Source organism: Corapipo altera, unplaced genomic scaffold (assembly GCF_003945725.1).
Source record: "Corapipo altera isolate COAL_440 unplaced genomic scaffold, ASM394572v1 61044, whole genome shotgun sequence".
NCBI lineage: Eukaryota > Metazoa > Chordata > Aves > Passeriformes > Pipridae > Corapipo > Corapipo altera.
This window is the reverse complement of record NW_020885018.1, coordinates 425077-451040: the sequence shown is the minus strand read 5'-3', so window position 1 is coordinate 451040 and position 25964 is coordinate 425077. Positions and strand designations below refer to the sequence as shown.

Here is a 25964-nt window from a genome sequence, read left to right as displayed (position 1 = left end):
TATACAATGATTGATCTCAGAGGGTGACAGTGTAAAGACAGTTTTAAGTGCTTTAGATCTACAGCTATCCTAAAGCAGAAAACATCCTTCCCCCACAGTGGTGCAAGCAAGCAGCTGATAAGGTTTCAGTTTGCTGTGTTTTGTTTCCCTTCCCCCATAGCCTGTAGGCAGGGAGATGAAAAGCAAGGGAGGAGAGGGGTTTGGATTTTTTGTGTGCCCTCCCCCACAGACTGCAAGGCAAAACCACTTTTTTCTCCAACCATGTGATAAACAAAGTCTTGAGTTTCTATAAGTTTTTGAATAATAGTTTATTTATATGGTAAAAGCAAGCAGCTGGCTGGGTGACAGAAATGGGACCATTTTCCCATATCTGCACACACCTACTACAGGGTACATTTAGTATTTATCTTAGCTACTTCATGCATATTAATTATATAATATACATATGCATTCTACAGATTTTTGCTAAGTATTTAATATATGGGTTTTCTTACAGCTAAAGCTAAAAGGGTTATCTCTACAACCGGTCATAATTCATGCATTCTTGGACGAACAGGCGCCTAAAAAAAACCATATTTTATTTTTGGGATAGTAGGGAGGTTTAGGGCCTCTTGACCTTGTAAGGGTCTGTTTTATTTCTTTATGGGGTGTAATTAAGTTTTACAATCCAGTTTTTTTATTTTGATGTAATCACCCATTTCTTTCACAAATCACAATTATTTATTTATCACAAACCAGAAAGTTGTAAAGTCCTGGTTTTTGAAAGTTTTACTCTTCCCCCACCCTGAGACAGCGGTAGAAGATAACAGAATCCACCTCCCCCCCAGCCCCGAGAAACTGGCAGTTTAACAAAAGACTCTCTTCTGACTGAGAGGCTGCTTGTAGTTGTTCCTCCACTAAGGGGTGTGTGAGAAAGAGAGTCTCGAAATAAAATAATTTTCCCAAATTAGAGTTTATTATATAGTAGAAGCAAGCAGTGCTGGGTGACAGACGGAATCTGGCTCCTAAATCTGCCACCCCATATGAGATACGAGGTCAGTACTTATTTCAGACATCTCATACATATTCATTACATACATGCATATACATTTTACATCGCTATTCCAGGTATTCAATACATGTTTTCTTTTACAGCCAAGACTAATTTGTTATCTCTACAACAAGTTATAAATCCATACATTTCTCAACAAAGAGGCGCCAGCATTCTGTTGATTCGACTTAGTTCGGATATACCTCATGTCCAGGGTAATAGGGAGGGTAATAATCTGTTTTATGTCTTTATGAGGGTGCAATTAAGTTTTACAATCTGTTTGTTTTTCTTCTTTCCTGAGGTTACACTAACCCATTTGTTTCCCATGTCTTTTTTATCGACAGGAATTATTGTCTGTGTTTATCACAGGTGTAAACATAGTAGCTTTGTTTTAGGGAGGGGCCATTGATCTACCCACACAGGGTCATTTGTTTCCCAGGTTACCTGTGGGATTTACTGCAACAGAGTGACTCTTAGGAAAAATCCGTTGTGGACTGATTCCCCTATTGACTCAAGCAGTCCCTCCCACACAGAGTCAGTGATCCCGGTAGGACTAATGGAAACAGGCTTATTGTCTGAGCTATGTATGACCACGATGTCCTTGCTTTGCTTCGGGGAGGTCAGCCCAGGAATACTTGCTAAACAGGCATGAGTGTTCCTTAAGGGCCATTGTTTGGGCCATTGTGAGGCAGATGTGACCGTTACGTCTGCTCCACTGTTAACAATGTTAGATATTTCTGTTTTTGCCTCCCGTGCCTGCTGTTTAATATGGGTAAAATGCGTGCTTGTCTCCGGAATGGATTTAGAGGCGTGCACGGCTATTTGTGTTATTTGCTGCAGCCTGGCGGGACATGTCTGGGCTTGCACCGTGTGAGAAGCATGTTTACCCTGCCCCATCAAAACATCTGCAGTAACCGTTTATAAAAGGTTACGTGCCCCCGCAGCCGAATTTGCAATCATTTTTTTCTCTGCTAGCTGCTTCAGTTTGGATTCCCACATTGTGTACTGCATATCGGTCATTATTAAGCGAAATAGTGTTTTGAAATCGTGAGGGGTAAACACTTGGTACGGCCCCCCCCCCCAAAATCTGCATCTATCACCCCCAGCAACACAGTAAGACCTTTTAAAGTAACGGATGACCTGCCGATTAGTAAAGCTGCTTTTTTGTGACTCAAGGGGCCACATGTAGCAACCGGTAGCTGCGCGACCTCCGTGTCCCTCAGCGTTAAGTCTGTATTGCTGGCTGTGCTGGCGAGCAGTTCACAACCCCCCAACCGGAACGCCCGCAGCATGAATCAGAGCGCAACCAGTGCCGATAACGCGCTTAGCGTACACACCACCCGCCTCAGCACCGACAGCCCTGACCCCGCCAGCAGTCTCGGCTCGGGCAGGCGCGCGTCCCCGGCGCTCTCTCGGACCATCCTCTCCTCCTCGGGCCGGAGCGGCAGCGGAATCTACAACCGCCCGTCCCTCTGTCAGCCGTCCCGTCCCACCGCTCCAGAGCCGCTGCAGCTCGACTGGGGCCCCCGGGGAGCTGAGTTCTCCTATTCCTCCTCCGCCATCAGGCTGTCCTCCGCACAGGAGCGACCCCGAGCCCGGCAACGGCCGCGTGCCCTCCCCGCACAGATCCCGGTCAGGCGAAAACAGACCCGGAGAAACTTTTAAAGCTGCTGTGTCCTCCGCGCGCCCCGCCCCCCCCGTACTCGTGCCCATGTGTTCTGAAAGTTAGGACAGTATAAGTTTAAATCCTTTTCCTTATCTGTAAATTCTGGATCCTCTTCAGAGTCGTCCGACAGAGAAACCGACGCTGCGGCGGCGACACTGTGTAAGCAAAGTTTGCGGGGATGGGGCAGTGGTGAGGTCTTTGTTCCTGGTCACGCCACAGGCGAATGACGGTGGCAGTGGCGGCGGCAGTGGCGACGCGGAAGGCATCAACCCCGGCAACACAGGAGATGGCGGCAGCGGCGGGGCATGGGGTGGCGGTAGCACACAAGGCTTCAGCTCGTGCTGCCCTGGCGGCTCGGAATCACCTGCCGTTTCTGCGCGGTCTTCTCCGGAGCTGGCATGAGCCTGCAAAACCTTGAAAACTGCTCTCCGTGATGTTAATAGAGAAGTAGCCATTTTATTGCCTAGCGTGGCACTGTCCCATAGTTTGTAACCGATATCGTCCCAAACTCTCGGGTCATATATTGAGGTAATATTTAATGTGGGAACAGCTTTGGATGCCCACAAAAGGACACGTTCTAAATTTTCTTCTTCTACCATCCTCCCCTATTTTTTAAGGAATGTAGCAAAGGCTTGCGAGACTGTCTTTTGCTGTTCAGTTAATGGAGTTCCCGATTCGTTCTCGGCTGCTTACCTTAACGTCCAGTGAAGGGTAATTAAGAGCTCTATTTTCGTCACTTCCTTTCAGCGAAAATTCCTGTAACGTTCAGCCGAGCTGCACTGCCAGAGAAACAGCTTTATTTCTGTCACTGTGGGCGCCATTTGCAGTGCATTAAGAGGCATGGACTCAGCAAAGGGGATGAGGAACTGAGACTTGTTTTCAAAGAGTCGCAGTCCTTTTATAGCCAATCACAAACAGAAAACATTCCTTATAAGGCAAAAGGTGTAACTGCAACTTTGCCCTTGTGACCACTTCCGTACAAATGTTACTTCCTACTTGTATGCCAAAACTTGGATTTTAATTTAGCTTAGCTGCTCTAAAGCTGGGATTTTTAAAGCCTGTTTTGAATATGACAAAAAAGAAGGATCTTTTTAGAGACATAACAAAATACAGTGTTCAGGAGAGCTTCATTTTCCAGTTGTATAGGGATAGTCTTGACACAAGGGAAGCTAAAACATTTGGTATATTGACTTGAAAATCTGTTAGTTGTTGGACTGTTGTGTGTTTGGGTTTTCTTTAGTAAGAGCTAGAACATTACAAACAAACCAAAACTGAGGCAATGAAGTCCAAATACATTCAACTTCCTTTGTATTGAGTCACCTGGTATAGTTTGGGCAGCTGTACTGGTTTAAAAGTTAACCAGCAGGGGAAATGAACTCAACTCAAAAGAGAGATTATAAGTCACAATAACAATTTAATAAAATAGTACAATAAGTACGATTATACAGACAAACAATTGGTCTTAACCCACAAAACCCAAATGTATAACCCAGCACCCTGGGGCATGAACAAAGTGGTGTTTTTTGGGCCCCCCCTGAATCCAAAGTAAAGGGAGAGGGGAAAAACCTGCTGGTGGGAGAGCTGTTGCAGTCTGGTCAAAAGTAGTAATTGCAGTCCAGTTGAGGGTGGTGGTCTCAGTCTGGTTGAGAGTGGTGAGCTGCAGTCTTCCTCTGGATCCCACGAGCGGTAAAAAGGTTCCGAAACTCCAAGTTTATATATTCTCCAGTTCAGGCAGGAATGCTCAGTCCTTCCCTCAGAGCAGGGAATTCCATAAAAGGATGCTCAGTCCTTCCCTCAGAGCGGGGAATTCCATAAAAGGGTATGAGGACAGGAACATCTTTCTATTTCGCAGGCCTCTACTGATAACAGTTTCTGGGAAATGGCATGGAAGGCTATAGAATACACAGTTTTGGGCTACACCCATCCAGTGATGAATTGGTCGCACCTGTTCTAACTAGGACAGCAACAGAGATAAATAGCTCCCAAATACAGAAATGTGAGTCTTAATCGAATGCATTAAACTTGTTTCTTTATACAATTTCTGCTTTTGATCTTAGGTCCTTTCAGTTATCTTGATGATGTCCCATTTAAGATAGGAGACAAATTTAAAACCCCAGCAGAGGTTGGATTACCCATTGATTTCAGCCTTCCTGATTCTTCTAAGCTTGTCAGAGAAGCCCAGGTAAGTGATGTGTTTTGCCTTTCTGCTCTCTTCCCCCTGGCCCCCAACATGCAGTGCTATAAACTGCAAGTAGTCACAGTTTGCACGCATATTCAATGTTATTTTTGACGGTCCCATAGTGTCGTTTTGTATGCCAGGCAGTAGTTGCAGAAGATCTGTTAGACTGTATTGAAAGATAAAAATATGATAGGCTGTACAAAAAGCTTCTACTTTTTAAAAAACTTAATAATATTTATTTTAGTGTATCTATTTCAAAAAAGCAGAGCGTTTTTGTTGTAGTAGTTATAGGTCTAAATATTACCCTGACTGAGTAGCATTTTTAAGAGGAAAAATGCTAAGAACTGATATACCCATGCTATGGCATGCTTGCAGAATCTTGTTTGAGGGTAACAAATGTTTCTATGACCATATTTTATGTGTTCTCACAATAGTGAGAGGAAGAAATAAATTTTCAGTTCTTGTTTTCTGTGCAGTTCTGAGTGGGAATTCTTTTCCAGCTGTAGGGCAAACAGGTTACAGCTTGGTACATGGATGGCTTCCGGGTCTTTGAGGAGCATGTCTCTTATAAAAAAACCTCATAGTAGTATAAAATCAATTGCTTTAGTGTATATGTTGAAAATCTAATCTCCAAATGCAGGTTGTGATGCAAGAAGTCTAATTGAACTATGTTTTCTTGTTTGGGTCCGTGATTTTCCTTGGTCAGTCCAAACTGATGATTATTTTAATTTCAGTTGTGACAGATGATTCTTTTTTTATCTTTTTTTTCCTGCCCTGCAACTCGTCCACTGGAGAGCTGACTATCTCAATTACCCTACATCATGGCTTTTTCATTATAACCATTAAATGATTACCTGATTGTCCTAATACACATATTTCCACCCAGTTAAGGTGGTGTGGAAGAGCTAAAGGAGACTAATGTCCTATTGCTGGCTTCATTGTGCTAAGTCTCTATTTTCCTGCCAAGCTGAGGCTCACGTATAGTATGCCCAATTGGACTGCAGCACCCTGCATAATAGGATGTGACTATGTAGAGTATGCATCTTGCAGTGCAATTTGACATTTTTTACAGCTGTAGTGAGAGCTGTTAAAAAAATAAAAGTGCAGGGAAGCAAAATTACCCAAAGCCATATATTTTTATATAAATACCCCCCTTTTTTAATATAAAAAAAGTATTTGGTCAGTTTTGGTCTATATATATAACCATATACACACACACACATACACAAAAACCCTGATAGCTCTGCTCAGACAGCAAAGAATGTGTAACGAGTAGTGCTCAGCACTTCTGCCAGTGATTTGGTTTTCAAAATTGCCTTGCTGATAAATTGAGTAACACACCTCTTGGAGTCTTAGAGCTAAGGGAATGGAAAACTTTTATGCAGTTGAGACAACAGGTCTCTATGATCCCACTGGAGCCTGCTATAGGATAGGATGTGACACAACACATAGTGAGTCCCAGAAAAGTTTAGTAGAGGCCTAGCAAGCCTTGCTGGTTTGTTGCTCTTTAGAGATAGGAATTTGTATGACCTAGCAGTCCCATGGTAAGAGCACTCCGGTTATGTGCCATTATCCTGGCAAGGGTATTTTATGACTTCTTGTGAATCACAGGTAGGTTATGCCTTGGACTTAGCTTGTAGCCTGTGTTCTCTGAACATTTTGTGGTTATTTAAAGAGCATTTGAGGCTGTTCATTCTTATTAAGATATTAAAGCTTTAAGTAGATTTTGTCTGTTCAGAATTTTGTCCTCTCAACCAGGCCACTACTGTGACCAGTAAACTGGTAGTGAGTAGCTTACAAATGGCTTCCTGTGCTAACCTGTCCCTGAAGGAGCTGATGTTAAACGAGAAAAGTTTGTGAGATCCTGTCATGCCAGTAACTGCAGCAAATTTTGCTACTGCAGGTAGTTGTCATCATCACTGTAGCCAGTATATCCCCTTTGACTGGTGAACCACTGGCACTGGAGTAAGAATACCTCTTAAACTAGTGGGTATAAAACTATAATATCAAGTCCCTTAGAAATATTTTAGGGGGAACTGAGTAATATTGTATTGTTCTTTGGATGTAAAAATACTCTGCTGTAGTCTTGAATGACTTGTGGAACTTGTGGACAGGAGGTAGTTCGGTGGTGCCAAATCTGGGTATGATTGTCTATCTAGTAGACTTGCCCTTGCTATATCTGTTGTCTTGGGGGGAGAAGGTGGGAGGGCTGTGAAACTGATCTTGGGATGATCAGTAGCTCTATAGCAAAACTAAATGTAGGAAGGAGGCAGAATATGATATTCTAATCCAGACTATAGACAGAGTTTGGTGCTAGAGACTAAAGGAACTACTTCTGAGGTCTTTTGGTTTTGCCAGTCTGTAAACCTACAGACAAGATATGCTGGGAAAAATTGATGCCTGTCCATGGTGTAGTGGGTTGAGCCTGGCCAGATGCCAGGTACCCACTAAAGCCACTCTCTCTCTGCAACTGGACAGAGGAGAGAAAAAAAAACAGCTAAGGATTCATGAGTTGAGATAAGAACTGGGAGAGGTCACTTACTGATTACCACTCAAAGTGGAGATAGTACTTAAATTTATTACTAACAGAATCAGAGCCGAAGAGTGAGAGAGAAAACTGTCTTAAAAACACCTTCCCCCCACCCCTCCTTCCTTCCATGTTCTCCCTCCTCCCCCCCAGCAGTGCAGGGGGATGGGGAATGGGGGTTATGGTCAGTTGTTGTTTCTGCCGCTGCTCAGAGAGAGGAGTTGGAGTCCTTCCCCTGCTCCTGTGGGGTCCCTCCCATGGGAGACAGTCCTTGATGGACCTCTCCGGTGTGAGTCCATCCCTCGGGCAGCAGTTCTTCCCAAACTGCTGTCCCGTGGGTCACTCCTCCATGGGGTGCAGTCCTTCACGAATGAGCTGTACCGATGTGGGTCCCCCACAGGGGCCACAAGTCCTACCCGGGAAAAACCTGCTCCAGTGTGGGCTTCCCTCTCCATGGGCTGCAGGTCTCCGGCAGGACCCTGCTCCATCTTGGGCCTCTCACAGGGTCACAGCCTCCTTCATGCATGCACCTGCTCCAGCATGGGCTCCTCCATGGGCTGCAGGTGGGTCTCTGCACCCCGATGGTCCTCCATGGGCTGCAGGGGGACAGCTGCTCCACCATGGTCTGCACCACGGGCCACAGGGGCCACAGCTCTAGTGCCTGGAGCACTCCTCCCCCTCCTTCTGCACTGACCTTGGTGTCTACTTTGTTGTTCCCATGTTCTCACTCCGCTCTTCCCTGGCTGGAATTCTTTCAGCACAATACCTTTCTGTTCTGAAATATGTTATCACAGAGGTGTTACTATCACTCTTGATTGGCTCAGCCTTGGCCAGCGGCAGGAAGTCCATCCTGGAGCCGACTGGCATTGGCTCCACCACACAGGGGAAGCTTCTAGCAGCTTCTAACAGAAGCCACCCCTGTAGCCCCCCCCTGCTCCCAAAACCCAGCCACAGAAACCCACTACACATGGTAGTTCATGTAGCTCTTATTCTATGTTACTTATGTTGCTCTTAGAAGTAGTGACTATGATCCTTATAATTTATCTTTTTTCTCCTTTCCTTTCCCCTTCACCCCCGGCCAGTATGACTTCTCACTGGAAAAGAAAACAATCGAGTGGGCTGAAGATATCAAAAAAATTGAAGCTGCCCAGAGAGAAGCTGAACACAAGGCAGAAGAAGTGCTAGCAAACTCAAAAGCGGCTCCAGAGGACATCACCAAATTGGCGTTCTCAGAGGGACCTTGCCCTAAAGTCATGCCTCTTCCTATTAACCCCATCCTTGCTAGCCTGCAGCACAATAATATTCTTACTCCCACACCAGCCAACAGCAGTGCTGTGAAAAAAAAGGTTCTCAGTCCACCTCATCCAAAAGCAGACTTCAACCCAGCTGATTTTGAATGTGAAGAAGACCCTTTTGACAAACTGGAATTAAAAACTATCAATGATAAGGAGGAATTAAAAAATATTCTTGAAATTCATGTTGGTACTACTGGGCCAATTGTTGCCCAGCTATTAGATAATACTTTGCCCAAAGGAGAGTCTGTGTTGCAAGATGAGAAAGTTCTGACATCCATAGAAAGGACTACGCTGGACTTCAAACCCCTTCACAAACCCAATGGCTTTATCACTTTACCACAGTTGGGAAACTGTGAAAAGATGTCCTTGTCTACCAAAGTGTCCCTGTCCCCTATCACTTCAGTGAGCAACATCAAATCCCTGTCCTTTCCTAAACTTGACTCTGATGAGAGTGATCAAAAATCATCAAAGCTCATGAGCACTTTCCACAACACTACCTGTCTCTGCAATGGTGCTTTGCTCAGTTCTTTGCAGACCTGCACTCAGAATGAAGCCAATGAATTGAATGGACACCATCTGGTTGGTCTTTCTGCTGTAAATGAGGACAGTGGCATGGAGACATCAACATTATCCTCTTCATCCAGGCTGCCTTCCCTGGCTGCATCAACAGTTTGTACAGAAGAAGAATCATCTCAAAGCACAGCAACTATGGTAAACATGCAGTGGATTAGAATTGGGGTTGCTGGGGAGATGTGGAGGTGTAGAGGCAGATGTTGCTTCTAAAATGTCCTGTGGTTTTAGGTTCATTTAATGGGAGAGATGTGTAGATCATGTGTGGTAGTTCCTCTTCATTTATGTTGCAAATTGATCAATTAAACAGGTCTTCATGTTGGCAGTTCTGAACCTCAGATTATTACTCTGCAAGTTCCCCCATATCCGATATTTTTAGACCAATTCTGGTGACTTTTCTTTCAGCTTTTTGGTACTTGTTCATAGTTGCACACTATTGAGCTAAGCATATGAAATGAAATCTTTGTACAGTCCAGCGTTTTGTCTTATCCAACTGAGATATATAAGATTCTGAACTGGTCTTAGGTTTTGAATTAAATATCTACTAGATTTGTTCCTTGGCTTGCTTATATGTTTGCTGGAAATAATGGGAAATGCAAGCTTTTCAAGGAATAGAAGCAATCACAGATTAAAGAAACACACATGCTGTGTCATTCAGGGGAGGAAAAGTGCTTACACTTGACCTGGAGTGAAAGAATTGTCTTTTGGTTTTTTTGTGGAGGGGGTGTTTTTTTGTTGTTGTTGTTTTTTTAACATTTAATTTATTTATTTTCTTCCTGAAGTACTTTCAAAATATAACCTTTTAAAAGGATGAAAATGATGGTGGTCTGAAACCTGGTATTTATCCTCTTCCTTGTAAAGGAGGGAGGAAGGATTGCTTTGTGGATACCAAAAGCAGTCTTGAGGATCATCTTGGATCACTAATGCTACAGTTGGTGGCTGTACAGCTCTGAGACAGGAGTCTGATATTTCATTTTCTCAGACTTGTAGCGAGTTCCAAAATTACTTTGGGGACACTTCATGCCAGTTATTGTCTTTGTGAATAAGAGCAGAAATTTGAGTAAGTGTTGTGATTTAATCCTAGCCAGTAGCCAAACTCCACACAGCTGCTCGCTCACTCCCCTATCAATGGGATCAGGGAGAGAATCAGAAGGGTACAAGTTAGAAAAGTCATGGGTTGAGATAAAGACAGTTAATTAGGAAAAGCAAAAGCCATGCACACAAGCAAAGCAAAACAAAGAATTCATTTGCTACTTCCCATGGGCAGGCAGGTGTTCAACCATCTCCAGGAGAGCAGGGCCCCATCATGTGCAATGGTGACTTGGGAAGACAAATGCCATAACTCCACGTCCCCCACTTTCCTCCTTCTTCCCCTGTTTTTATATACTGATGCCCTGGTTTTGGCTGGGGTAGAGTTAATTTTCTTCCCAGTGGCTGGTATGGGGCTGTGTTTTGGATTTGTGCTGAACACGGGGTTGATAATATAGAGATGTTTTTGTTATTGCTGAGCAGGGCTTGCACAGAGCCAAGGCCTTTTCTGCTTTCTGTACTGCCATGCTGAGGAGGGGGCTGGGGGTGCATGGGAGGCTGGGAGGAGACACAACTGGGACAGGTGACCCCAACTGACCAAAGGGATATTCCAGACCATATGGCATCATGCTCAGTATATAAAGACCTATCTGTGTCTCCTCCCAACCTCCCATGCACCCCCAGTCCCCTCCCCAGCATGGCAGTACAAGAAGCAGAAAAGGCCTTGATGTCATGCAACCTCTACTCAGCAATAACAAAAACATTTCTATGTTATTGACATTGTTTCCTGCACAAATCCAAAACATACTAGTACATACTAGCTCCTGTGAAGAAAATTAACTCTATCCCAGCCCAAACCAGCACATTCCACCCCTTATTCCATACCATTTACATCGTGTGCAGGTTTTACACTATCCAATACAACTTCATTAACCACCCCCCCCATTTCCATTCCTTGATATAATACACAGATATCATTCCCTTAGTCTATGGACCATCCTTGAAAAATGTCCACAAAATGTCCTTTGAGTTCATTTAGTCCATGACTTTGGGCTCCATGTGTTCTGGTGGTCACTCAGGACAGGAGAGGTGGTGTGTTGCTTGGAGTTAGTGGGCACCACATCCAGCTCAGGTTGGGTCACTGCTGTACTTGCAATGCTGCTTGTAAGGCTTCTCCTCCATTGGTTTGGGTGGTTCCTGTTATAGTAATTCCTGTAACATACAACTCAAATTGTGGCTGACAACAATTTAAAGGTATATCCATTACAATCTCCACCCCTGGTCTTTTTAGGATGGGTTATAGGGTTCAACATTACATTGAACTCCTCCCCTGGCTGCAACAAGGGGTTCCTGCTAGAATCCCCCATTAGTATAGTCACATCATAGTCCTCCATGGCTGCAGGGGCACGGCTGCCTCACCATGAGCTGCAAGGGAATCTCTGCTTCCCCTGCTCCAGCGTGGGGTCCCTCCCACAGGAGACAGTCCTCTTTGAACTTCTCCAATGTGGGTCCTTCCCATGGGCTGCAGTTCTTCACAAACTGCTCCAGTGTGGGTCCGTCATGGGTTCACAAATCTTGCCAGCAAACCTGCTCCAGTACGGGCTCTTCTCTCCACAGGTCCTGCCAGGAGCCTGCTCCAGTGCTGGCTTCTCATGGGAATCACAGCCTCCTTTGGGTATCCACATGCTCCAGTGTGAGGCTCCTCCACAGGTGGCAGGTGGATCTCTACTCCTGCGTGTACTCATCCTCAGGTCACAGTCCCTTCGACTCAAGTTCACACTGAAGTTCCAGCCTGTCCAGTACAGCAGCACAGGAACAGCAGCAATGCCCTGGCCATTTGCCAGCCCAGGCACATCGCCATGACTGTTATCAAAATGTTCCTAGGCACAATCATGGCTAGTCTTCGTGAACAAAGATTTGGGAAAGACTCTATCCACATTTGTTACAAGCACACTGGTGGCTAATAAGGCCAATACAAGATAGACATGTCCGATTGCAAAAGGCACAGCAGAAAGACTCCTTAGGTGGTATATTCTTCAAGACATGATTCTTTCTGCGTTGTCTTTTCTCCTTGAGAGTGATCCTGCATGTGTTCTCAAAGGCATCAGCAGCATTATAGATGGTGTGTCTCCAGGCCTCCCGATTTGAGGCCAGAGTAGACCAGTTATGTTGATCGATATGGCCAAGGTTCAGATGTTGTTTCAGGGAGTCCTTGTATCTTCTCTTCGGGGCTCCTCTCATGCGGCAGCCGGTGGCAAGTTCAGCATAAAGCATGATCTTAGGGAGGTGGTGGTCCTTCATCCTTGAGACGTACCCTGCCCAACGCAACTGTGTTCTCAGCAACATGACCTCAATACTTGTGATTGCTGCTTGTTCTAGAACAGATGTATTAGTCACATAATCTGACCAGTGGATGTTTAGGATTGTACAGAGGCAGCGTTGATGGAAGCCTTTTAGGAGTCGCACGTGGTGGTGGTAGATGACCCATGATTCGGATCCATATAAAAGAGTAGACAGCACTATGGCTCTGTAAACACTGATCTTTGTACTTTTCTTCAGATGTTTATTTCGCCAAACTCTTTTATGAAGCTTTCCGAAAGCACTATATGCCTTTGTTAACCTGTTGTCTATCTCTCCGTCAATCTTACTATCTGAGGAGATGAGGCTACCTAGGTAATTAAACTACTGGACTGATTTGAGCTCTGATTGGCCAATGGTGATATGGGGATTGTGACAGTTTGAGCCACATTAGAAATCTAAAATCCATTGTTTAGACTTCCCCCACCCCTTCCCACAATTTATCCTAACACCGGAGAGAAACTTTCAGACCAGAGGCTTCTGTAGGGGAAGGGGGAAGTATATACATTTATTTACACAAATAAATACTATACAAACTAAAGGCAACTGTATATATATATTACATTACTATCAGTCAGTCCTTTCAAGCCTCTCCTTTAACTTTAGTCCAGGAGCAGCCTTTAAGGCTGACATGTAACACAGTCTTTTGCTGTGGGAGTGTCCTGGGCTCCTGAACACTCCCCCTCTCACCAAGTTCCAGTTGTTTTGTTGCAGTCTCTCCTCACAAAGTCCAAGACGATAGCTTTGAGTCACTGCTCTTCTGTTGCTGGTGACTTCTCCCTCTCGGTGTCTCACCTCGGTTCGTAGGCTGCTGCAGTGTAGCTTATCAAGCGTCCACATCCTGGAATCTTCATTCCTCCACATCAGTTCTCAGCTGCCTCCGGTCAGCTTCGGCAGGCAACTCTCGAGCTCTTGGCTCGTCTCCAATTTCACCTGGGACTCTTCTCCCAAGCCCCGGGCCTACCTCCACGGCCCGTCCACTTGGCTCAACTTCCGTGCTGAGCCTCTCCTCCACTTACAGTGGAGGGAAAGGAAAAAACCCCCCTCTGCAACTTCACTGCAGAAAAGGAGGGGGAAGAGGGTTTGGCTGCAAAGCCTGCCTCTCTCCTCTTACCTCCGGTGCTGTGAATCTCTTCCTTCACAGCACACACTCCAAATGCTGACTCTAACTCTAGCTAAAGGCTGAGTTGGGGGGTCGCAGGGCTCCCCTCTCTCCCCCAGAGGGGAAGAGAGGGAGCCCAGCCACCCCCTGGCCTTGTCCACCTACACGCAGCAGACACCAACAGCAAAACAACCAAGACTACACTGCCAACCGTTTCCGGTGCTGTGATATATGATTTTGAGCAGAAGCGAACAACATGAATGGTGATTGGCTCTCCAGGGAACACCGCCCTGGCACCCAATCACCTCTGAGCCCCCCAACTTCTCAGGGGGGGCCAATCTCAACCTATGACAGGATGATGGAAGACTTCCTGAGGTGCAGATTGATAGAGGACTTCTGTCTTCTTTAAACTGACTTCCAGCCCAAAGAGCTCAGCAGCCTCAGCAAAGAAGGATGTTAAACGCTGCAGAGCTGCTTCTGTGTGGGCGACAAGGGCGACGTCATCAGCATAAAGCAGCTCCCAGACAAGATGGTTTAGGGTCTTAGTGTAGACCTTCATTTGCCTTAGGTTGAATAGGCTTCCATCAGTACGGTATCGAATGTAGATACCGTCCTGATCATCGAGGTCTGCCATGGCCCTTTGGAGCATCATGCTGAAAAAGATTGTGAATAGAGTTGGTGCAAGAACGCAGCCTTGTTTCACACCATTCGTTATTAGAAAGGGCTCAGAAAGTGCGTCGTCATATCTAATTTGGCCGTGCTGATCCTCATGGAGTGAGATGATCATTTTAAGGAACTTGGGGGGACATCCTAAACATTCCAAAATCTGCCATAGACCTTTTCTGCTCACAGTATTGAAAGCCTTGGTGAGGTCAACAAAGGTTACATAGAGACCTTTATTCTGTTCCCTACACTTCTCTTGCAGTTTTCTGAGAACAAATACCATGTCTGTGGTACTCCTGTTGGCTCTGAAACCACACTGGCTTTCAGCAATGGAGAGCAGAGTAATACCACGGTAATTTGAACAGTCTGATTTGACTCCTTTCTTCTTATACAAAGTGATGATGACTGCATCACGAAGGTCTGATGGTAGTTTACCTAGTTCCCAACAGCGCACCACAAACTCATGAAATTTACCATGGAGTGCTTGGCCCCCATGTTTCCAGACTTCAGGTGGAATTCCATCAACCCCAACTGCCTTGCCAATTTTCACCTGCTGTATGGCCTTAAGAGTTTCTCCCAAAGTGGGGGCAATATCCAGTTCATTCTTCACCGGTTGTTGTGAGATGGACTGAATTGCTGAGTCTTGAACTACTCGGCTAGTACTGAAGAGTCTGAAAGTGTTCAGACCAATGATTCAGAATGGAGGTTTTATCTGTCAGAAGCGTTTGACCAACTGCACTGAGTAGAGGGTTTTGGACCTGGTATGTAGGCCTGTATGCTGTTTTCAAGGCCTCATAGAATCCTCTGTGATCACCTGTATCTGCGCATAATTGAGTTTTTTCAGCTAGATTGATCCACCACTTGTTCTGGATGTCACGGAGTTTCTGTTGGAGCTTGCTGCATGCAAGACGAAAGGCTGCTTTTCTTACGTGACAGGATGGCAGCGCAAGGTGTGCTTGATGAGCAGTTCTCTTCTTCCTCAACAATTCCTGAATCTCTTGATTGTTTTCATCAAACCAGTCCTTGTTCTTCTTGAAGGAGAACCCTAAGGATTCTTCAGAGGACTGCTGGATGCTGTTTTTAATATGATGCCAGTGTTTCAGGAGAGGGATCTATAGAATCTATAGAAAGATTTTTGAGCCTAGTTTGAAGATTTGTCTGGAATCTAGGCACAATACAGTGAGGTGATAAGCAGTACAGCAGCAGTGAAAGCAAAAAGCAGCCACCGATGATTACTAGACTCTAATATACAGTCAAACAAGCAAGCCCATGGCAAGCACAGGAACCTGCCAATAATAAACAGCTACAACTTTTACCTAGCACATTCCAATCAAATCTGTCATTATCTTGAATCCTTTCATCCCCAAGTTGGGCACCAAAAAGGACTTGTTTAACCCCAACCAGCAACCATGTATCACATAGCTGCTCGCTCATTCCCCTACCAGCAGGATTGGGGAGAGAATCAGAAGGGTACAAGTTAGAAAACTCACAGGTTGAGATAAAGACAGTTTAATAGAGAAAGCAAAAGCTGTGTACACAAGCAAAGCAAAACAAGGAATTAATTTGCTACTTCCCAGGGGCAGGCAACTGTTCAGTCATTTCCAGTAAAGCAGGGCTCCATCCCGCGTAACAATTATTTGGCAATACAAATGCCATAACTCCATGTCCCCCTCCTTTCCTTCTTCTTCCCCTGTCTTTATACACTGAGCATGATGCCATATGGTATAGAATATCCCTTTGGTCAGTTGGGGTCAGATGTCAGAGCTGTCTCCTCCCAACTTCTTGTGCCCCCCCAACCTAATCACTGGCAGAGCAGTATAAGAAGTAGAAAAGGCCTTGATGCTGTGCGAGCACTGCTCAGCAATAAAAAAAAAAAATCTATGTTATCAACACTGTTTCCAGTATACAGCCCCATACTAGGTGAAGAAAGCTAACTGTACCCCAGCCAAAATCAGCACATCTGTAAACTTGTGGATATTTTTTTCCCAAAAGAACCTAAGATCTGGATACCAATACTCATGAAGCCTAGTAAAAGCTGTATAGTCAAATCCTCTAACTGGCTCTAATCTGGTTGCTTCTGTCCAATATAAATGCTACTTCACTGATTCTGTGGCCTTACTGACATACTGTAGATATGTGCTCTGAAACAAGTGACACAGCTGCTCTCCTGTTGTTCTCTCACCTCTTTTTAGACTTAGGTAAATGCATTATTAATTGTGAATTATAGTATTCTGACAACTCGTGTTTATTGATGACTAGAACAAATTTAATACAGTAAACTTTGGCAGAAGCAGCAGTGTGCTGAGCAACTGCTCACTGCTACTGCTACAGATCACAGGTTTGAGAGGTGATTGTATGATTGTATGTAGCTCAGAGGTGAAATCTTGAGGTATGACACATCTCTGGGGACTAACATGAAAAACCACTCACAACTAGATAGATGAGCATTCAGATGATCACATTTTCACTCTAACTATTCAAATCTCTATGCTGCATTAAAACTTCTTAAAGACCAAGAGGGAAGGTATATTCTCAAGAATACTGTAAGGAAAGATACAAACCAATAAACGAAAATAATAAAGATCTTCATTTGAAACTGTTTCTACTTTGAAAGTAGCAAACCAAGAAATAGGTATGCCAACAGAACTAGTTCTTGCTGTTTAAATTCCAAGACTTCAGAATGTACTTGTTTCATATTTCCACAATATGGTCCCAGTGGCTGGAAAAGGACAACTGAGTTGCAAGAAATTGAATCACAGAATCATTTAGGTTGGAAAAGACCTCTCAGCTCGAGTCTAACCTTTGACTGATCACCACCTTGATAACCAGACCAGAGCACTGAGTGCCACGTCCAGTCGTTTCTTGAACATGGTTTGAATGGAAGTAAATGTAACAAAATTTTGAAATTGAAATTGTTGGAAATTGAAGTAAATGTAACAAAACTCCTCAGAATGTGAAAATGATAGAAGGAAGTCACAGTCATCTCTGTGACTGGGAGCAAAAGGGTCATGTGTCCCTTCAAGGTTACACAACAATAAGCCTGTCCTTTTTAGAAAGCCTTGGGACAATTATATGTCCCAGTGTATTCCACAGTGATTTTTATATAGAATTTTTTTTCTCACAAGACTAGAAATTGTAACTTTGGATTTGGAGTTACCACTGGAGTTTATGTTTTACCAGTGAATTGGATCTAGGGTTCTTTGGATGGAAATAAACTTGTGATTACTCTGAGACTGCACTGATTCTGTTCTGGGTGGTCCCCTCTCCTCAGAGTGTTTTTGGTGGGGGTTTTTTTGTGTGTTTGGGGTTTTTTGGTTTTGGTTGGTTGGTTGGTTTTGTTTGGGTTTTTTGTTTTTTTGAAGCTCACTAGTTTGCTTTTTGCAGCTTTGGCAGAGTGGAGAAATGACTAGTGAAGTCAACAGGTTGGAATTAAACAAAGCTGATCAGATACCCAATTAGTATGATTCATTTAAAGAAATGTAGTTGCAGGAGAATGGGGTGCAAAATATCGCTGCAGTAGTATGATGCATGCAGGCACACCAGCTGCAGACAGGGCTCCCGGCCTCTGTATGAAGTCCCTAAAAGTAAGCACAGTGTGCAAGCACATACTGAAAGCAATGCACATTTTCTTCTTGAAGGGCACTGAAATGCAAGTTTGAGATGTAAGGGGGCATGGTTGCTGAATGACCAGTCCTGGCTTTGTCCCCTGCAATTCCTTTATGTGTTTTCCTCCTCTGCTGGAAGTCACTGACCACAGGCACAGGTTGTCAAACTCAAGTACATTGAGGAAGAGGAGTTGGTCCTGGACTCTTGAATCTCTGGTGTCAGAAGCAGTTTTGGTCTTCCTGGCTGCAGCATCGATAGCAAAGCATCATCCTTCAGTTTGATAACCAGTTGATTTCAGGGCTACTCCAGAACCCCATTTCAGTGTATCCCATATTCTAATGCTTTTTGTTTTGGCAAAAGTACCTGGAGGAAAGGAGGTGTGTGAAGAGCTTTGAACCCCTCTACCATCATGAAGAGAGGTTCTTGCATAAACCAGTCCATCAGACCAAACATAATTTCTTGGGCTTTGTGTCCTAGAAGATAAATTCTTACCCTGGAGATGAAAATGGGCAGAAATACAGAACAAGGCCTTCTTCTTTCCCCCTCCCCCTTTTCCTCTCTCCCCCAATAGATGGAATTTGTCAAAATCCTAACATATATTCTGAAAATTGTTTTTCTATTAATAGTTTTTTGTTGTTGTGGGGTTTTTTTTGTTTGCTTTTTTCAGTTTGGGCCCAAAGAAGGCTTTTCTGAAAGAAGTGGACAAGCTTTCAAGCTATCTATGTTGGCTTAAAAAGGTATTAAGAAAAGGCAATAAACAGAAGGTCTTGGTCCTAAGTAATTTCTTGCAGTCTAATTTGATTTAAAATGCAAGAAGACTTTTAAATGGATTAATTGAAAAGGGCAAAGTTCTGATTTTACGCTGCTGTTATCTTGGGCAAAGTAGTATAAAATGATGAGTTGGTTCTGCCCTCTGGCAACCTAGTTCTGCAGAAATGGAGCAGGTGTACAGCAAGGAACATTACCCAGCCTTCTTGGTGTACTGAGAATGGGACCAAGTGTTGAGCATTGGTAGAAAAATCACATGCTCTTTTTAGTCAGTGTGCCATGTTCGTATATGGTGGTGTTGTGGATAAGTGATTTAGGTCACTTAAAGAATCATGATCTAAGGTATTAGCAAAAGTGGTTTTAATATGAATTTTCTAAAAGTGCAACTTAAAGTTTGATGGCAAGGTTCACTCTATTACTTATTACATGGATGAAACATATGAAGAAAAATTGAGTTAGAATTGATCTAGAATGATTTACACAGAGACCAAAGATGCAAAAGGGTAAGGGAAACCCTTCCATTGAGTCATGAAGTTCAGAGTGGACCTCCTTGCTTTCTAAACTCCTGACAGAGCTTAGGTGCGACTAGGTCCAATTTTAGTATCAGACTTGGATGACCATTTATGTCTAATGGAATTAGCTACATGGATTTCATTAGTATTAATTCAGCATGCTTTCAGTCACTTAACAAGGATCTGTTGTGAATTAAAGGGTCTCTCCACCTCAGGTAAGGAATCTCAAAAATTGAGAGGCATCCCAGCTCAAGGGTAGAGTCACTGGTGTGCAGTACAGTTGCAACTTACAGAGAACTCAAATTGGACTCACCTGAAGGTCTGTTGTTGGTAGAAGGTCTCTTTGCCTCAAGGAGTAACCTTGAGAAGCATCCTAGCTCAAGGGGAGATGACCGCCCTGCCGCCACAGTGCCTAGCAGGGATAAAGTGGTTGGCTCATAGTCAAATTGCATATGATGGGAAAGGTATGCATGAGACTCCTTGTACCCATAACTTTCTTTGTCCTTTGTTTAATAAGTCTTGGAAAAGTCACACGCTATTCGTGTGTTGATCGCACAATCATGTTCCAAGCTCATATGCATCTATGTTCTCTGCTTCTTTGTGTGTTTCATAGAGCTACAGCTCAGACCTTTACCTCCTTTGGAACCTGTACCAAACTACTGCAGGTTTAGTTAAGGGGGTTGAGTGCATCCATCACAGGTGTATCAAATGCAGTGCTTTGAGAGTAGAAAAGAGGTATATGTTTCTCTTACTCCTTCTCATGGTCAAAAAAAATTAAGGGAAGTCTCTAGGCAATGATTTTAAAATTATTACTATCATTCAGGCAGTGTAGCACTGGGTCAAGCTGAACAGGAGCCAGCATGTTACACTGAGCTTTGTGAACATGTAGAAGTCACAGTGACAGAATAAACAAGCTTACAATTATTATGAGAGGGGACACATCCTTCTTGAAGTATAATCTGTTTTTGTAGAGTGCTGAAAGAAGAAATTATCTTTATGATGTCTATTCAATAACTACACACAACTGTGTAATGTCTACATCCCACGTGTGGAAGCCTGATCAGACCACAAGTCTCCCTAGTATAGTAAAGTTATTCCCAGATCTCTCCCATAAAACCCTTCTTCCCCAGCTGTAGCAAATTCTGTTCACTAATGCATAATATTTATAGTCATCTTATTTGTGTGTTGTCCAACAGGTACACCCAGACTACAAGGAAACAGAAATCCCTACGGTAAGTTCACAAATACCTGAGTGCTTGCATTGGATCATATTTCTGAAAATCTCCAGAAATAGTATTCCTTTGAGTACAGAAGGTGATGAGTAAACTTGGGGTAAAGGAAACAATCTGCATGCTTCCACTGAGATACAGGGTTTGACTATATCATAAGGTTGGGTATTGAAAGGTTTTCATCCACTGGTAGGAGAGGGTATGTTGGAAAGAATCTGGGTTGTTGGTTGTTTTGAGGGTTAAAAAAGTATGGTGGGAATCAGACTATGTGCACTGCTTGGTTTCATCTTAACAGTGAGTAACTTCCCAAGGGCAGTCTAGAAAGCCTCTTGGATTAATTACATGGGATATCCTGGTTCTGCACTATCACCTCAGCCTCTGGATTTTCCCCTTTAGGTAATACATCAAAATTTCCTCGTGTCTAAAGTGCCCAATAACACCAGCTGCACAAAGCAGTCAGGTGGCCCCACTCCTGAACTACAGCAGGCCCTCTCTGCTAGTGAGAGGCAGTGCATAGAGACGGTTGTCAACATGGGGTATGCACCTGAGGACGTCCTGAAAGCCATGAAGAAGAAGGGGCAGAACATAGACCAAGTAAGAGTTTGTGCAATGGGGAAGAAACCCTTGATTGGATGCTGATTCTGCTGAGAAACAAACTTGGTTTTGCAAAATGGATAGGGGGGAATATATTTATTCTAACAGGGGGTTGCAGCCTGTAACTGCTGGGACATTAACCACTAGAGAAGTTGTCATCTGGCAGTAAAGGCTCCCAAAACAAGAGTGTCCACACTTGTTTCTGATGAGAGACTGAGTTGGCCACACCTGTGGGTGCTGGGTCAGAGCTGCACTGAACTTGGGATGGACCCTTAGTTCCACGTGAAGTTGGGAGAGGTACTGGGCCTTCCCAGGGGCCACAAAACCATCTGAAGGAAGCTTAGCATGGCTCTATGCCATGCTTAGTGCCATGTGACAAAAAACCAGCCAACTTCCCTTGTTCTGAGAATGGGTTGCAATGCTGATGTCTCTCCCTGTAGAGAGGGATTTGCCCTTGCAGGCTTACAACACCCTTGAAAGGCTCTTGCAAAGCACTGCTGACAGACTTTCTTTTGTGTGCTGTGTTGCTTCCTGCCTCGTGCATTGCCTCAAATGCTTGCTAAAACCAGGTCACTGAGCATAAAGCGCTGCAGGGTGAAGCATGGCTCTGGGTCTTGAATCTGCTTCAAACAAACATTTTAAAGCAGGGAGAGTATGGCCAACTTTCTGTGTGAGAAACCCTAGGTGGGCTGTGTGCAGAGCATTGCCTGGCAGGACTGTGCCTGTTGCCTGGGGAGGAGGAGCATCCCAGTGACTCCCTCTTGTGGAGCTGATCTGCTTGCTGGCTACCTACACATAGAGAATTATTTAAGCTGTGTGCTGGAGTGAACTGTAGTATCAAATGGAAAAAATGTCCCTTAGGATGGCGGTTTTAAATCCTGCTGTATTTGCAAGCTGCATTCTTTTGTGTACCTAGCATTACCTATCTGACCTTTCCCCCTAACTCTCAAAACTGAGGACAGATAAGAAATTTGGCAGTGGTTTCTGTGTGTGTGAGCTGGGATTTGCAGCTCACTCACCAGTATGCTGAGTTGATCTTGAAAGGTTGACTGCTTTCAGATTGCATCAGCTCTTGTGCTTGTGGATGTCTGAGAGGAAGCTAAAAACTGACATATATTGACTGCTGAACCTACAGTTTCATCTTAAAAACTTGTAGTATAAAAAGCACAGTTAAACTTCTAAAGATTGGCTTGTGAGACTGTTTTGACTAGAGCAGAAGATGATGTTCAGAGCTGGTGGGAGAACACAGGAGGACAGAAGGGCTCGTCTACTTTCTCTGAACAAGTTCTTGCATAAAGACTGTCTCAGATCTACTAGGAAGGACTTAGATAAAGTCCCTGGTGAAGCCCAGAGTAAAGTTGTGCTGAGCCCCTCTGAGTGTATAAAGATGGTATTCAACCATGTGCTGCAAATGCTACTCTGCAAGCTTAATTTCTTTTCTTCATTCCCCACAGGTTCTGGATTACCTGTTTGTACATGGACAGCTTTGTGAGAAGGGCTTTGATCCACTTCTTGTTGAAGCAGCTTTGGAAATGCACCAGCGTTCAGAGGAGAAGGTGAGGATGCAATGTGTGCTAGAATAGAGAGAGTGTGCAGTTCCTCTGGCTTTTGTGTAATGCTGCCTTATTTCCAAAATTGACTGTTGAAGAACATCGCTGTGGTGATAAAGTGAATATATGTTAAAGCATTAGAATTATTCCGTGTTGCTTTATCATTCTCACTTGAATGCATTTTTATGGGGACAGGATTTTTTCAAGACCCTGATTATTCTGATTGTAATGTTTTGAACCCAGAGTTCTCTTGTGGGCAGGGTGCTTGGTATAGAGACAGTTAATTTCAGAACCAGCAAATTATCTTTCAAAATGTGTCAACCTGCCCTGGCCATGAATTTTCTCCCTTGTACAAATGCATCTGCCTGGCTGCTCAGCAAATTGGGTTAGTGGTCTCTCTTGAAGAAGATCCAAAATGTTTTTTGAGGTCTGGCTGCTTTACAAACACCAAAAATACAGAGGCAGGAACAGGTAACCAGCTCAGAAGACAGCAGTATCTTTTAAAGTTTGACTGTCTGTTGTGTGCCAAGTTATTATATGAAAGTTTTAGAGGTACAACTCAACCCCCCCAGACATAGAATCATAGAATGGTTTGGGTTGGAAGGGACCATAAAGATCATCTAGTTCCACCTCCCCCCACCATGGGCAGGGACACCTGGAAGCTGGCCTTGAACACTTCCAGGGATGGGGCAACCACAACTTCTCTGGGCAACCTGTTCCAGTACCTCACCACCCTCACAGTGAAGAATTTCTTCCCAATATCTAAGCTAAACCTACCCTCTTTTAGTCTAAAACCATTCCCCCTTGTCCTGTCACTCCATGCCCTTGTAAATAAGTCCTTCTTCAGCTCTCTTGTAGCCCCTTTAGGTACTGGAAGGCTGCTACAAGGTCTCCCCAGAGCCTTCTCTTCTCCAGGCTGAACAATCCCATCTTTCTCAGCCTGTCTTCATAGGAGAGGGGCTCCAGCCCTCTGATCATCTTCATGGCCCTCCTTCGGACTCACTCCAGTGAGTCCATGTCCTTCCTGTGCTGAGGACCCCAGAGCTGGATGCAGTACTCCAGGTGGGGTCTCACAAGAGCAGAGTAGATGGGCAGAATCACCTCCCCTAACCTACTGGCCACACTGCTTTTGATGCAGCCCAGGATATAATTGGGTTTCTGGGATGAAAGCACACATTGCTGGGTCGTGTCCAGCCTCTCATCCACCAGCACTCCCAAGTCCTTCTTGGCAGAGCTGCTCTCGATAGGTTCATCCCCCAGCCTGTATCGATACCATCATTTGCCCTGACCCAGGTGCAGGACCTTGCACTTGGCCTTGTTGAACTTTATGAGGTTTGCACAGGCCCACCTGTCAAGGTCCCTCTGGATGGCATAACTTCCCCCCAGTGTGTCAACTGCACCACATAGCTTGGTCTCATCAGGAAATCTGCTGAGGGTGCACTCAATCCCACTGTCCATGTCACCAACAAAGATGTTAAACAGAACCAGTCCCAATACTGACCCCTGAGGAACGCCACCCGTCACTGGTCTCCACTTGGACATTGAGCCCTTGACTGCAACTCCTTGAGTGTGACCATCCAGCCAATTCCTTATCCACTGAGTGGTGCACCCATCAAATCCTTGTCTCTCCAGTTTAGGATGTCATGCAGGACTGTCAAATGCTTTGCACGAGTCCAGGTAGATAACATTAGTTGTTACTAATGTCATATATATGCCTTCCTGGCTTTCTTGGACTTGGTGATGAGCTTGCAAACAGAGGAACAGTGTGAAGATGGGAGAAGTGACCTAGTTCAGTAAATGAATTTGCTACAGGCTTAACTCCAAATCTGGAAATGGCTAGTCTCCTGATCATGCATTTCAACCTGTTTTGGTTTGATTTTGTCATCATTCCCCCAAAGTGGGGTGGAGGTCCTGTAAATGGCAGGGGGTCCATAAAAGTCTGATCGATCATTCACTTCTTGTTACTTTATTTTTTACAAAATTCAGGGAGGATGTGTGTCCAATAGGATTTGTGCTAATCCCACAAGTTTGCCCTAGATCTGAAGAACCATTTGATAGCAAGGGCTACTGTGATGTTCCCAAAGTAACTAAAGAAGTTCAGATGCAACGGTAGTTGCTAGATGTGGGGGAGTAGGGTGACATTAATCAGAGTTCATTAGGGCAGGCTGATAAATTTCGTATTGGGAGAGACACCCCACAGAAGGAGCTTTGGTGCCCTTGCTGAAGAGGATTTTGGAAATGCAGGACTGCAAACACGGGACTGAAGGTGAGGCTCCATGGGCTACTGCACCCAGAGCTCTGCCAACTCTGGTGTGAGCAGATTTTCTCCAACCAGAGTTGAAACAGGCTGTACTTGGGGTGTAGAAATCCACCCTATGGGGTGCCCAGTCACTGAAGACTGACTCTGTGCTAAACCTCCACTGAACACTGATCCTCTTTTCTCTTGTGAATAATGGACTGTCTGTGTCTTTCAGATCACAGAGCTTCTCCAACTAATGAGTCAATTTAAAGAAATGGGCTTTGAACTAAAAGACATTAAGGAGGTCTTATTATTGCATAACAATGACCAACAGAACGCTTTGGAAGATCTAATGGCCCGTGCAGGAGCCAGCTGAAAACACATTCCTGGATTCTCATCATACAGCGGAGCAGGACCAGCCCTGCCACCTTCACATCCAGGGTGACTTAATCTCAACAGGAAGGAGTCTGGCTTTTTGCATATAAGGGAGAGCGTCTGCACGAGTCTGCCCATGTGCATCCCTCTAGGATTTCTTTTTCCCCTGAGAGCCAACTTTCTTTCTGAAATTAAATTTTTAAAGTGTCCTTTCCTAAGTTTCCTTTTTCCAGCTTGGCCACAGAGAGTTTAGACTGCCCAGCCTCTACTGGAATTGTACATAGGTAGAGATGGAGTGGTTTCTCCCACTCATTGTTGCACCGGAGTTGAACAGAAGAACATTAAGTTGGTTCTGAAACTAGAATGCTTTGGTTCTTTGAAGCTGCTTTCATGGTATCTGCTTGTACTGAATTACTTGACTGTGTCATAGTCCAGATTAACTGGTTAAATTTGACCTTTAGTGCAATGGAGTTTTATTTTTTGGGGGGAAAGTCTGCAACTTAGTAAAACACTGGTTTGTAAACTGTCACTATGCACAGAGAACCTGTTCCTCTTGGGTTTTTTTTACCCATGCATCCAACACTTCTTCCAGCCATGAGTGTTCAATGTTGAGTGGTGTTTAAGTTCCCTTGAAACAGGTAAACTGTGAACTCTATCTAGACCTTCAACTTA

At 44.3% G+C, this 25964-nt stretch overlaps 1 protein-coding gene across 1 annotated transcript in view; it reads left to right on the top strand.

The window, feature by feature from the left end:
* Window positions 1-25293, top strand: part of LOC113959002 (ubiquitin-associated protein 1-like) — a 29619-nt gene extending 4326 nt beyond the window's left edge. The window contains exons 2-6 of the mRNA XM_027667687.1: window positions 4754-4878; window positions 8485-9408; window positions 20931-21128; window positions 22583-22684; window positions 25153-25293. Coding sequence (XP_027523488.1) covers window positions 4754-4878; window positions 8485-9408; window positions 20931-21128; window positions 22583-22684; window positions 25153-25293 — 1490 coding nt within the window. The remainder of the gene's footprint in view (window positions 1-4753; window positions 4879-8484; window positions 9409-20930; window positions 21129-22582; window positions 22685-25152) is intronic.
* Window positions 25294-25964: the final 671 nt, after the last annotated feature.